Source organism: Pimephales promelas, chromosome 2, assembly GCF_988280905.1.
Source record: "Pimephales promelas chromosome 2, fPimPro1.hap1.1, whole genome shotgun sequence".
NCBI lineage: Eukaryota > Metazoa > Chordata > Actinopteri > Cypriniformes > Leuciscidae > Pimephales > Pimephales promelas.
Window position 1 is genome coordinate 45,748,661 of NC_142770.1, and position 12,257 is coordinate 45,760,917.

The following is a 12,257-nucleotide window of genomic DNA, read 5'->3' on the forward strand; positions in this document are numbered from 1 at the left end:
TGTTTACTTAAACGTTAAGGCTTTAGTTTAAATATGCTTTGCCACAAAAAAAGTTGTTATATATATATATATATATATATATATATGCATGTATATTTGTGTGTGTGTGTGTGTGTGTGTGTGTGTAATTTATACTTATTTCTATTTTCTCAGCCAGTATACTTCTTGCAACTATGTCATCCAAAAAGGTAAGTTCAGAATCAAATCAAGTTTGGTTGATACTGGTAGTTTGAGGGGAGAATAAATAGATTAAATCTACAAGTTTACTGAAAAACATAATTTATCGGATCATTGGCAGAGACACCAGTACAGTAGCTTGATGACATCCAAAGAGCGTAGGAGGCAGTACAAAAGAATTTGGACAAGAGTGTCGAGGGCACAAAAGAAGGCAGCCAACAAACAAACTGTCAGTTCAGATGAGATGGCCAGCGTTCCTGATACTGAAAGTTTTAGTCACAACCAGCTCTTTGAGGAGGAAAATCATGTTTTTTCAGATCCAACCCTGTCAAGTTCTGAGAGTGAACAAGACAGTATAACCATGCCTCTCAGAGAACAACTATCTGAATGGGCATGTGCATTTCAAATTAAACATAATGCTTTGGATGCTATCTTAAGCATACTTAAAAAACATGGACATGAAGAACTCCCCCAAACAGCAAGGACACTCTTTGGAAACGAAAACCACTATGAACTTTCTAACAAAGATGGTGTCGAGAGTGTTAAATTTAATGTGGCAGATCAACTGTCAAAGCATCTGAGCAGATATCCTGCATCTGTGACAGAGCATCTGCAGTCACTTGACCTTTCGATGAACATTGATGGGCTACCATTGTTCAAAAGCACGAACCTATCCCTCTGGCCAGTTCTCTGTTCCATAAACTTGTCACCCGAATGCATTTTCCCCCTCTGCATATCCATTGCTGCATCCAAACCCAAAACACTAAACTTTGTTGATGACATTATTCAGGAATTGGGAGAACTAATCCAGAATGGTCTGACCTGGGGAGGCAGATGCTTAAACATCCAAGTAAGATGTATTACCTGCGACGCTCCAGCAAAAGCTATGGTCAAGTGTGTAAAGCAGTTTTCTGGATACTATGGGTGCGATAGATGCAACCAGAGGGGATCCTGGCGTGGTAGGATTACATATCAAGAAACAAATAACCTGACCATGAGGACAGATGAATCATTCAGGGAGTGCTGGCAACCTGAACACCATCAAGAAGAGCAGATCTCACCCTTCTCTGTCCTCCCGATTGACATGATAAAATCCTTCCCCATAGATTATATGCACCAGAGCTGTCTTGGGGTAATGAAAAAGTTGCTGCTTTTGTGGACAAGAGGTAGAACAGATTTGCGGATGTCATCAGGAGATGTGACCAGAGTAAGTGAGAGGCTGGTTACACTAAAGAAGTCCATTCCTGATTGTTTTGCCAGGAAGCCAAGGGGTTTGAATGAAATTGAACGCTGGAAAGCAACAGAGTTCAGACAGTTTGCTTTGTACACTGGGAAGATTGTTCAAAAGGGAGTTCTCAACGATCAGCTGTATGAACACTTCTTGTGTTTCAGCACAGCTCTTTGCATTTTAGTGAGCCCAGACCTTACAAAGTCACAAGTACCTTATGCAAACCAGCTGCTGAAATATTTTGTGGAGAGAGGACGGGAGCTGTATGGAGAGACATTTTTGGTTTACAATGTCCATTCCTTGCTGCACCTTGCAGAAGATGCCCAAAACTTTGGCAGCCTTGATAACTGCAGTGCGTTTAAATTTGAGAGCTATCTTCATCAGATGAAGAAAATGGTGCGGTCTGGGAAAAATGTTTTGGCACAAGTTGCAAATCGACTGGAGGAAAGATCAAAGTCCAAGATGGAAAACAAGACAATCTTGATGTCAGTCAAGTGCCCAAACAATGTGTTTGTGTTAAGCCCTGAACAATGTTGCGAGGTGGTGTCAGAAGAAGACAGCAACACAGTGTTATGCAGAGTGTACACAAATCTACAGCCATATCTGATGACGCCGTGTGATTCACGTCTCTATGGAACATACACCGTTAACATTAGGCATTCTAAAATGCTCTGCTTAGAAAAACAGTCACTTCAGACGAGGGCATTCATTGTGGAGGAAAACTATGGGACCAAAATTGTGGTGTCCATTCTTCATACTTTCTAGAGCTTGACAATGATGAGAGAATGACAATTTGAGTGAGAATACATACTTGAAGTACTCCTTTCGTCCCCCGAGTCTCTACATCTTTTATCCCTGAGTCTTCGCCTCCTAAAGCTTTGCCCTCTGAGTGTCTAACGCCTTTGGCTTCATCCCTGAGTGTCTGGCTCCTGAAGCTTTGCACCCCGAGTCTCTGCCTTTTGAAGATTTGCCCCATGAGTTCCTGCCTCTTCTAGTGATTGGCTATCCAGCACCATTAACTTTTGAAAACCTAGATGTTTCCAGTACAACAAAAAACAACATTGGAAAAATATAATTTAAGCATGAGGTTAGAGAAAGTAGCAAATAATTGTCTATTAATAGCTAATTGTGTACATAACATTTTTGTATTGCAAGCTGAACTAACAGAGTTATCTGAATATTACTTACAGATTTATCTCCGCTACGTAGTACTCAATTTCATTGAGCAAAATGAGGTCGAGGTGGCACCATCCTCATGGCTAGAGTGGATCGATGGGGTAAGATTTAGATATTATATTTATTTATAAATGATAAACATTAAAACAAAGTCAACTATATACAGAAAACATTAAGCAAACATCCTTGTTTCTGTCTGAAAGGTACTGTTTTGCTATTGGCCCAATTCAAATGTTGGGACCAAGGTCAAAAAATGTGCCATTCGAGACGAACACCTCTGGACAAAATATGCAGTCAGAGTATTTTCTGACACAGGTAAAGTGTAAAAAACAAGGCTATCTTCAAGCTCATCAAATACTGGCAACATTCATAAAATATAAATTGTTTATATAATGTATATTAAGCAAAAGTTGTGCTATTTTGAGAGCAGACAATTACAACCTGGCCAGATACCGGGTCCAAAAAGCAATGGAAACCTCTCATGTTGAGGACTCTGATGAAAACAGTGTACGAAAGATCATCCCACCAAGACGATTCAGAGGTATTAGATCTGTGCTCACACTGTAAATAAATTAAGGTTGGTCACATTGAAAGACAATTTCAGTTTTAACTTTGTTTTTTGCAGAAGAAGAAATCCAGCCCAGAAGAGCACAACACTGTAAGTATACAGTACATACATCATTAAACAAATGAAGTTGAAATGATCAAGGAAAGTCAAATGCATGTTGTCTATACATATTTTCTTTAAATGATCATTTTGTTTTACAGTTCAGGAGGACAGTGAATCATCCCAAGGTGAAATCAGTATGTTACTGTCATTACATCCATGTTAAATATTGTTAAATTATTAAACAGCAGGCATGATAAAGGATTTAGAACAGAGACATTTTGCATCTGTTTCTAATTTATATTAAAACTTTTTTCTTTCCCTATTGCATTTGATTCTGAAGATGAGCTGTCCAGCTTGAGAGCAAAGAAAACCCAAAAACGGTCAAGATCGACACCAATTAGATCTGAGTGTAAGTAGAGTGTTAAAAAAAAACTGTTGAATATTTGATTATAATTATATGTTAGATGATAATTTGAAGAGTACAGAGAAGTCCCTTTCTATGTTGTGCAAAAAACTCAAAAGAAGGCCTACACATTTAGAAATATATATTAAAAAAACTTTCAAAGACTGTTAATGTTGTTGTTGTTGTTGTTGTTGTTTTTTAGCTGAGGAGCCTGATGAAGGTAAAATCACTCGGATTTACTTTGATATGTTTATTTTATCATTATTTTTCTACTCACAGTTTTTTTTCTTTATGTTAGATGAAGTACAACCTATAACAAAAATAACAAAAAGGTCTATATTGCCTGAAGCACCTCGCTGTGAGTACATTTAAATGTTTTTAGTCATATAGTTGCCCCAATGGAAGTACCATTGAATGAAAGGAATATTCCAGTATTTGTGGTATAATACTGTATACTTTGTTTTCAAATGTATACTGTAGTCACATGATTTACACATATGCTAATAACATTTTTTTGGCTTATAAAAAGAAAAACAACTACAGATCAAGCATGTACAAGAGTTCAACTGTTGGACTAAAAATGGGTCTTACATACATTTTTATTTTAATCTAATGATTTATTTTATGTGTTTAAAGTTTCATCTCCTTCATCACAACTGCAGCCACATCAGTCCATTTCTGCCAACTTTCAGAATCAAGGTACATTAAAATGTTTTTTTGTTGTTGTTTTTTGATGACACATTGATACAGATGTTAATCTGAATAATGTTTTTGTGACTTGTTAGGGAGTGTGAATGATCCACAATCTCTTCGAGATGGTAACTATTTAATTTCCTCAAAATTATCTTACAGTCAGTTTTATTAAAGGGTTAGTTCACCCAAAAATTAAAATTCTGTCAGTATTTACTCACCCTCAAGTTGTTCCAACCCCGTAAGACCTTTGTTCGTCTTCGGAACACAAATTAAGATATTTTTGATTAAATCTGAGAGCTGGATCAGTCCTGTATACTAGTCCATAGGCTTCTTGAGGGATTGAAACTTGCTGGCCTCGAAAAGTCATTAAAGACATTGTTAAAATAGTCCAAGTGACTTCAGTGGCTCAATCTTAACTTTATCAAGCGACGAGAATACATTTTGTGCGCAAAAACAAACAAAAATAACGACTTTATTTCAAATATTCACTTCCTTCTCTATGGGCCTGTAGTCAGTTAACGTAGTGTGATAGCGTAGAGCTACGTCACACGTAGGCTCACTATTGAGAGTGAGGAGTCACGTGCCGATTTGGGCGGGGTCTGAGCCGGTCGGCCATTTTGGGAGGATACACTATCGGTTGCCAAGGGCAACGCCTTCAGAACTACACAGAGGCGCGACTAAATATGCCAGAAATAGCGAGAGAGACAGCACAGCGCAGTATTTGTTTACATTTTAGCGATACACACGGCAGTGTCTTTGGAAGATATGGATAAGGAAGAGAAATGAAAGTGGTTCTATAACAATGCTAGCCGGCTTTATTTAGAGAAACTGCTTGTGGATAAACTGACAGCAGCAACAGCATGAGCAACAGTGAGAAAAGCATGATTTCAAAAGCAATACATTTCAGTTCGCCTTTTATTTAACACAAACAAACGAAATGAATACTCTGTTATTCAACTAGAGTTGTTTAATTTATTATAGATATATCTGTACCGCGAAATGTTTTAAAAAGACACTTTTTTTAATGACGTACGATTCTCATTGACAGGGGAATGTCCTATCTATCTGCTTGACGTTGCATGGCAGGTGCAAATGCACGTATCTGATTCAAATCAGATTTATTTCCACATATGAATGAAGCCTGAAACATGAAGTTTGACTGAATTCTCGCAGTTTAGCGTTACAGGTTTGGGGGTTTCTCTTGCACCCAGCCACAGCAGAATTGTTCATAAGCTTCTAATGACTTAAAAGCTTCTGAACTCTTTGCATTGTGTAGCAGTAACGTTAAGCACTGTTACCATAAACCAGGTGCTTGACTATGTCAGGGTGTGTGAAAGGTGGTAGTGCTTCGGGTCTTTCGTCCATTCTGTAGCAGGTCGTACGGGTCCTACTGTATGTTGATGTCAAGTAGTTTCTCTAAATAACGCTGCTCAGTGTTGTTATGTAGTCTCTCCCGATAGAGACCTTAATTTTCTTTTGCTTCATTTATTCCCAAGAAAGTGTGCCTTATCGCAAAAATGCAAATAAATATCAAGCTGCACTCCTTCTCTGTCGCTATTTCTCTCAGTCTCACGGTCGAATTTACCATGACAACGGATAGCGTGTCCTCCCAAAATGGCGGATCCCTCCCACAAATGCACCGCGGAGTTATACGCGTGACGTAACCTCCTCATTCTCAATTGGCCGACGATGGTCATGTGTGTGTGATGCGTGTGACGTACAAAAACAGAAGCTTACGTTATTAAACTATTAGCCTGACTCGAGGCAGAGAGAGAAGTAAATGAATAGTTGAAATAAAGTCATTCTTTTTTGTGCACAAAAAAGTGTTTTCGACGTTTGATAAAGTTAAGATTGAGCCACTGAAGTCACTTGGACTATTTTAACAATGTCTTTAATGACTTTTCGAGGCCAGCAAGTTTCAATCCCTCAAGAAGTCTATGGACTAGTATGCAGGAGTGATCCAGCTCTCAGATTTAATCAAAAATATCTTAATTTGTGTTCTGAAGATGAATGAAGGTCTTACGAGGTTGGAACAACATGAGGAATTTTCATTTTTGGGTGAACTATCAACTTTAAATGTCTCCCAAACATTTTTTTTTGTATTGCTGTAGTTAGTTATGTCATTATTTTCAAAACAAATTCTGAACAGAAATATACAAGTTATTTGAGAATTTGGAGAGGAGAATCATACTGAAACTAGACGCAATCGAGGAAAACATCACATCAGCATTCAGAATGCAGAATATGAGGCAGCCAAGCACCTCTGTCTCTGATCTCACAGAGGTGCTAGAGGAACCCTGTGAGACTGTGGAGGAATTAGAAGAGCTCTGTGAGAAGCTAAAGGATGCTGACCTTCGAAAGAAGATGGTAGTACTAGTAACATAACAACACAATTAACATTACTAACCTGAAATACTAAAAACAATCCACTCTTGTGATTAATTGCTGTTCTTTGTTGTTTGTAGATTCGTTATCTGTGTCTTCAGAGTGGAGGCACCTTGGGAGATGGAATAAGGAGAATGTTAAAAAAAATTGGAGATAACTCTTTATGGACACACTATAGCTACAAAGGGAGAAAGGGAAAGCTTAAATTTCAGCAGCTCCTAATTAATGATGTGATCATACGTACGTTTCAAAACTTGCCACTTATAATGACTAATAATGTGTCAATCCCCAAAATGTAAATAAATTAATCTTAAATGTATAAATGTAAAATTTGTTAGTTCTCAGGTCTTAGCGTTCAGACTTATAGCACTCATTTTGAAAACAAGATTTAATTTTGAAGCGTTTTACTAGAACTTTCAACATCTATCTGAGTGCAAGTTTTAATAACTGTAATCTCTGTATGTATCAAGGTGCATGCAGTAAGGCATATCCACACCAAAAAAGCCAGAGTGTGGAGGAAATGATTGCTGTGACCCTGAAACATGCCCCAGATCGTGCAAAAACAGCAAATCAGGCAAGTGCATAACATTTAATTCTAGCAATTATAATAGGTTAGATTACATTAGATAGATTAGAGTTACATTATAGGTACAATGTAACATGACCATATTGACCATGATCATGACCATGACAGATTAAAATTATTTGATCTAATAAAAAATATGCACGCTGCAATGCAAAACTATACTATTTTGTCAATAAAATACAACTATTACATTTTTCATATAAAATGCAAGTTCAAGACATTTGAAGGATAAGAAAAAGCTTTAAAACCATGTCATATTCATTCTTTGCATAGAGCTGAACTTTTTTAATTTACTGATGGCTACAAATTTTACTATATTAATTCTCAATATGTAAACATTCATTTTTAATCTTTTGCCTATGATGAAAACGGCTTCATGTTTCTTGACCACTTCACAAGACGTAAACAACACTGGTCCAGAAGCACTTGCTGTTTCAGTTTTTTAACACTAAAGCTGGGATAAAATACAACCAACAGAACATTTAAAACTGAATCAAAAAGTTAAACAAACATCTTTAAGATGTTTTCTTTACATGTGAAATAAAAGAAAACAGTTACAAACTGAAACATGAAGTGTTTCTGGACCAGTGTTGTTTACATCTTGTGAAATGGTCATGAATCAAGTTACGGCCCATTTTCAGTTCAAAATGTTATAACGTTAACATTTATAATATAAAACAGTTGTCAAATATGAAATGTTTAGTTTAGGTACTTACATCTCATCTCGCACTTGACCCGTAAAAACGTGTCGACTTTGGTAAAATTCGCGCTCAGCGTCTGTGAATATAAAAGCCCTCCTACTTTGATTTGATTGGTCATCTCAAATATTTCTGACATTGACGAGCAGTGACGACAGATGAAGCTGAAAACGCACACACACTCTGTCCTCTGTATCTGACGTGCGATTGAATAACACGCTGATTATAAGATGGGGCTTTTTTCTTTGAAAAAACAAGTGTAATAATTTGAATCAGAAACATTTTAATAATAAAAATATCTAACATTTCATAGGAATATTGGTGTATAATTTATTTCCATATGGGTCTCCCAAAATGGCTGATAAACATGATTTAAATTTTGATCTCCTTTACAGTGGACATATGAAATCAATGCCCTTTGATATTCTGTAACAAAGTCTTTATCCCAATAATATCAAAGAAGATCATAATAAAAAAATCTATAAATATCATTAGATAGCCTAACTTAAATAGCCTATGATGTCATAAGTAAAACAAGAATAGAGTATTTGGCCTAATGAATAGTATAGCTGTCTAAATTGCGTGCGACAAAGTCGCCAAGCAAGCTATGAGTTACATTATGAACTTATATGTAGAGATCAAGCTGCCTGATGTTTGCATTTTCACATAAATGCACAACGATAACATATATTCAGATAATAGTTGCTCATTTCTTTATTTTAGGTTAGAAGCCAACAGGAAGGATTTCCATCGGAGTAACCCCGGCCACAGCTGACAACCAGGTCCAGAGACCATGCAGACCCCCCACCCCCCCCCCCCCCCCCCCAGACACACAACGCACGCACGTTCACACACGCGCTTTTTTATGTATATTTATTTAGTTTTTATTTTGTTGTTGTTGTTGTTGTTTGTTCTTCCTCTCCTTTGTTTTTGTTATCCCTGTTTATTTGTTTAAACATGTTTCAATATGTGATATCTGTCAATATGATATCTGTCATGCGAAGCATTCCTGTTATACTGTATTTTATACTTGGATTTATTTCTCAATAAAAATTTTTTTTTAAAAAAACCGTTCACACACGCGCGCACTACAATTGTTCAAAATAAATGTACTTTGTTCCTTACAATTTTTCACGTGTCTTCTTTGGCTCTTTTCTGGTAAAAAGTAAAATAAAACGAATTAAGCAAAAGTCCCCTAAACGTCCCGAATGACCGCTGGTGGTCCTGTAAACGTCCTCTTGAACGTCCGGAGGACGTCCTCGTGAAGGTCCGCGGGACATCAAGCGGACTCCACATGGGGACGTTCGCGGGGACGTTCGCACAGGCCATTTAGGGGACGTTCTGGGGACCTTTTTTTGTTAGCTGGGGCCGCTCTTGAGAAGCTGCGCTGGCTGAGTCCTCCGGCTACTCTCGTATTGCTCTCGCGGTACTTTGATGGCATATGTCACAGTCACGTGGAATCAGCGCTGCATCAAGTCGGACAAAATTTCTAACCGGCATGCACTGTTTCAAGTCAGCCGCCGATCGGTCTGCGCAGAGCTGCATGAAGTCGAACAAGCCTATAGAAATTGTGACATTAGGCTTGTTTGAGATGAGCAAATTCTGCGCAGAATCGATCACCGGTGATCAGCGCGAGATGCATGCCGGTTAGAAATGTGTCCGAGAACGGTCCGCCTGGCTCTGATGTCATGCCGACGTATGTCAAAAAACTCTCGCGAGCGCAAGGCGGAAGGGTCGGATTCTGCAGTCGCGCGCAGTTGCTCTCCACCGACTGCGCTGATCAAAAGCATGATGGGAAACGACTTGCTGACGACACAGCTTAATGCTCATTGGTTTAAACAACAGTGATGAAGGTAAATTCCATATTCATTAAGCTAAATTCTCCAAATCAAGGCCATGTTTTATTTATTTATTTTTTTCAAATTGAAACTGATCTATATTGTGAATCTCTTAAACGGGTTAAAAATAAGAAAGCTATAGTCAGTAACTCAAATATACTAGGCCTACTCTAAAATGTTCAAGTGAAAAATACTAGCTCTCATTTTATAGATGATGAAGTTTTTAAGTCTGTCTATTTAAGCTAAGCTTATTTTGATTTATTTATTTAGGTTATTTTATTATTAATTTTATTCTGATGTTTATTTATTTGTCGCTGTATAATAGGCCTATTTGTTTCACGAATTGTGGTGCTTGTAGGTAGGCTGTTTGTAACTTGCATTCTAATAAAAAGGTAAAATAAATAAAAATAAAAATAAAAGAACAACAGATGAATTGTTCTCTTTTAAAATGTTTGATTTTAAAACTGATATCATGTTTTATGTGTATACATATGGTGAATAAACTCTCTGACAGTGCCATATGGGTTATATTTCATTTTTGTTAAAACAAGGCTAGGCTACCTATATAGCCTAAAAACACGTCTGTATTAAAGAAAAAAAAAGATTGATAAACACATAGGCTATTTGGAATGTAATTAAATAACAAGTACTTTGGGTGTCTTGTTCATTATATTTATTTTTATATAAAAGCAACAGTTTATTAGCAACACGTGCACGAGCGTGAATCCCGTTAATCCCGCGATATCCGCCTTTGATCTCACAGGTGTCTGATTCACTGCGAGAACCGAGATCTGTCCGGCTTTATTGCGCTTTTTTCACTCATCCCCTCACTGCAGCCGCCTACTCTCGACTACATTGCAGGCGAGGCGAGGCGCATCTCAAACAAGCCTATTATTAGTTAAGTGATTGACAGTTGCGGCATCCTATCAGGGGATAGTATCATCTATTTAATGCGGGTTGGCTGTGTCCGGAGATGCGTCGCGTCTTTACTCCGCCTCCCCGCGTGCGTCATTCACTCGCGTCTCAGGTATGTTTTGATCGCGTCTGGTTTAAATCAGGTGTTTGGAACCTTACTGATATTATTCTTTCAAATTGTAGTTGTCAATCAGCACTTTTCCGGCGGTGCACGTTATGAGTTCAGAGTGAGTGTCTGTTCACCCCTCAGGTAGGTTCTGTCTCTGTATTGAGTACTGGGGTGCAGTAATAATGGGTCGCTATGTTAATGGCTCTTTCAGACTGCACGATTTTCAAAGTAGTCAGGTCGCTGCTCTTTTCACACTGCATGACTATCTTGGCCAGCATTCAGTCGCTGCTGTGTTCAACTGGACGATGGATCGGCGACAGAAGGTTTCACACTGCATGACTTTAGAAAAATCGCCGACAGACTCTGTCTAGCACGCTGCACGCAAACTACATTTCACAACAAACACGCGTGAGATATGAAAAGGAAACAACGCGCGACACCACACGTGCAAGACCGGAGTTCTCACGTGAGACTTTTTTTTTCGACCCGTGGTACAGCTGGTGAAACAGACACGAGTGCTCCTGCCAAATTTCTACTAATTTTTCTTCCATTTATTGTGTCCAAATAGACCGAGAAGAAGCTTTTTTTGTTGAAACAATGCCATATCATGTTGATATGTGATCTATAACTCCTCCCCGAACTCCCTGCTGCTCTGTATCTTGCTCTCTCACTGGCTGCCGGTGATCGCCGATGTAGTTTTCAGTCAAAACACTTTTCCCAGACAGCAAACTGACATTGAATCAACGTGGAAACGACGTCTCTCATGACATTGAAACAACGTTGATTTGCTCATCGAATTAACGTTGAACCAACGTCAGACGCGGCATTCTTCAAAGCTAAATGAAATCGAAAATTGGTTTGCTTTCATAACGTTGAAACAACGCGTTGATTTCAAGTTGATTTTCCGTTAGTTTTGAAAGAATGACGCATCTGACGTTGGTTCAACGTTAATTCGATGAGCAAAACAATGTCAGATCAACGTTGTTTCGATGTCATATTTCCACGTTGATTCAATGTCAGTTTGCTATCTGGGTTCACACAGCAGGATTTTGAATCGCCGACAGGTCCAGATATTTAGCATGCCAAATATCTCACGGGCGTCGGCGACTCGTCGGTGATTCTCTCAGTTCGCGTCTTTGTTCATTCACACTGCGTGATTGTCACTCGCGTGAACGAGCGCCGATTTGCCTGTGATTTCGGGCATTTGTCGGCGATTTCTCAAAACCTGTCGGCGAGCCAAAATCGTGGCTAAAATCATGCAGTCTGAACTCGGCATAATGTGTTGCTTCCTGTATCCCAGTTAATCAGCGGTCTTGATGATTGCTGTAAACAGTAGCCAGAGGGAATTGTATGCGAGAAATATTCTCTTGTGGTAAGTGTTATGTAAAATGGATGGAAATTGTAGTAAAAGAGCAATAGTAACATCTCGCTTTCTTTAA

General features: G+C 38.4%; 1 protein-coding gene across 1 annotated transcript; it reads left to right on the plus strand.

Moving 5' to 3' along the window:
• The first annotated feature begins 319 nt into the window (after nt 1-319).
• LOC148997617 (uncharacterized) lies at nt 320-2,170 on the plus strand. Its single transcript, XM_089120196.1, has one exon. It carries the CDS (start codon nt 320-322, stop codon nt 2,168-2,170), a length of 1,851 nt encoding a protein of 616 aa, XP_088976322.1.
• The last annotated feature ends 10,087 nt before the right edge of the window (nt 2,171-12,257 follow it).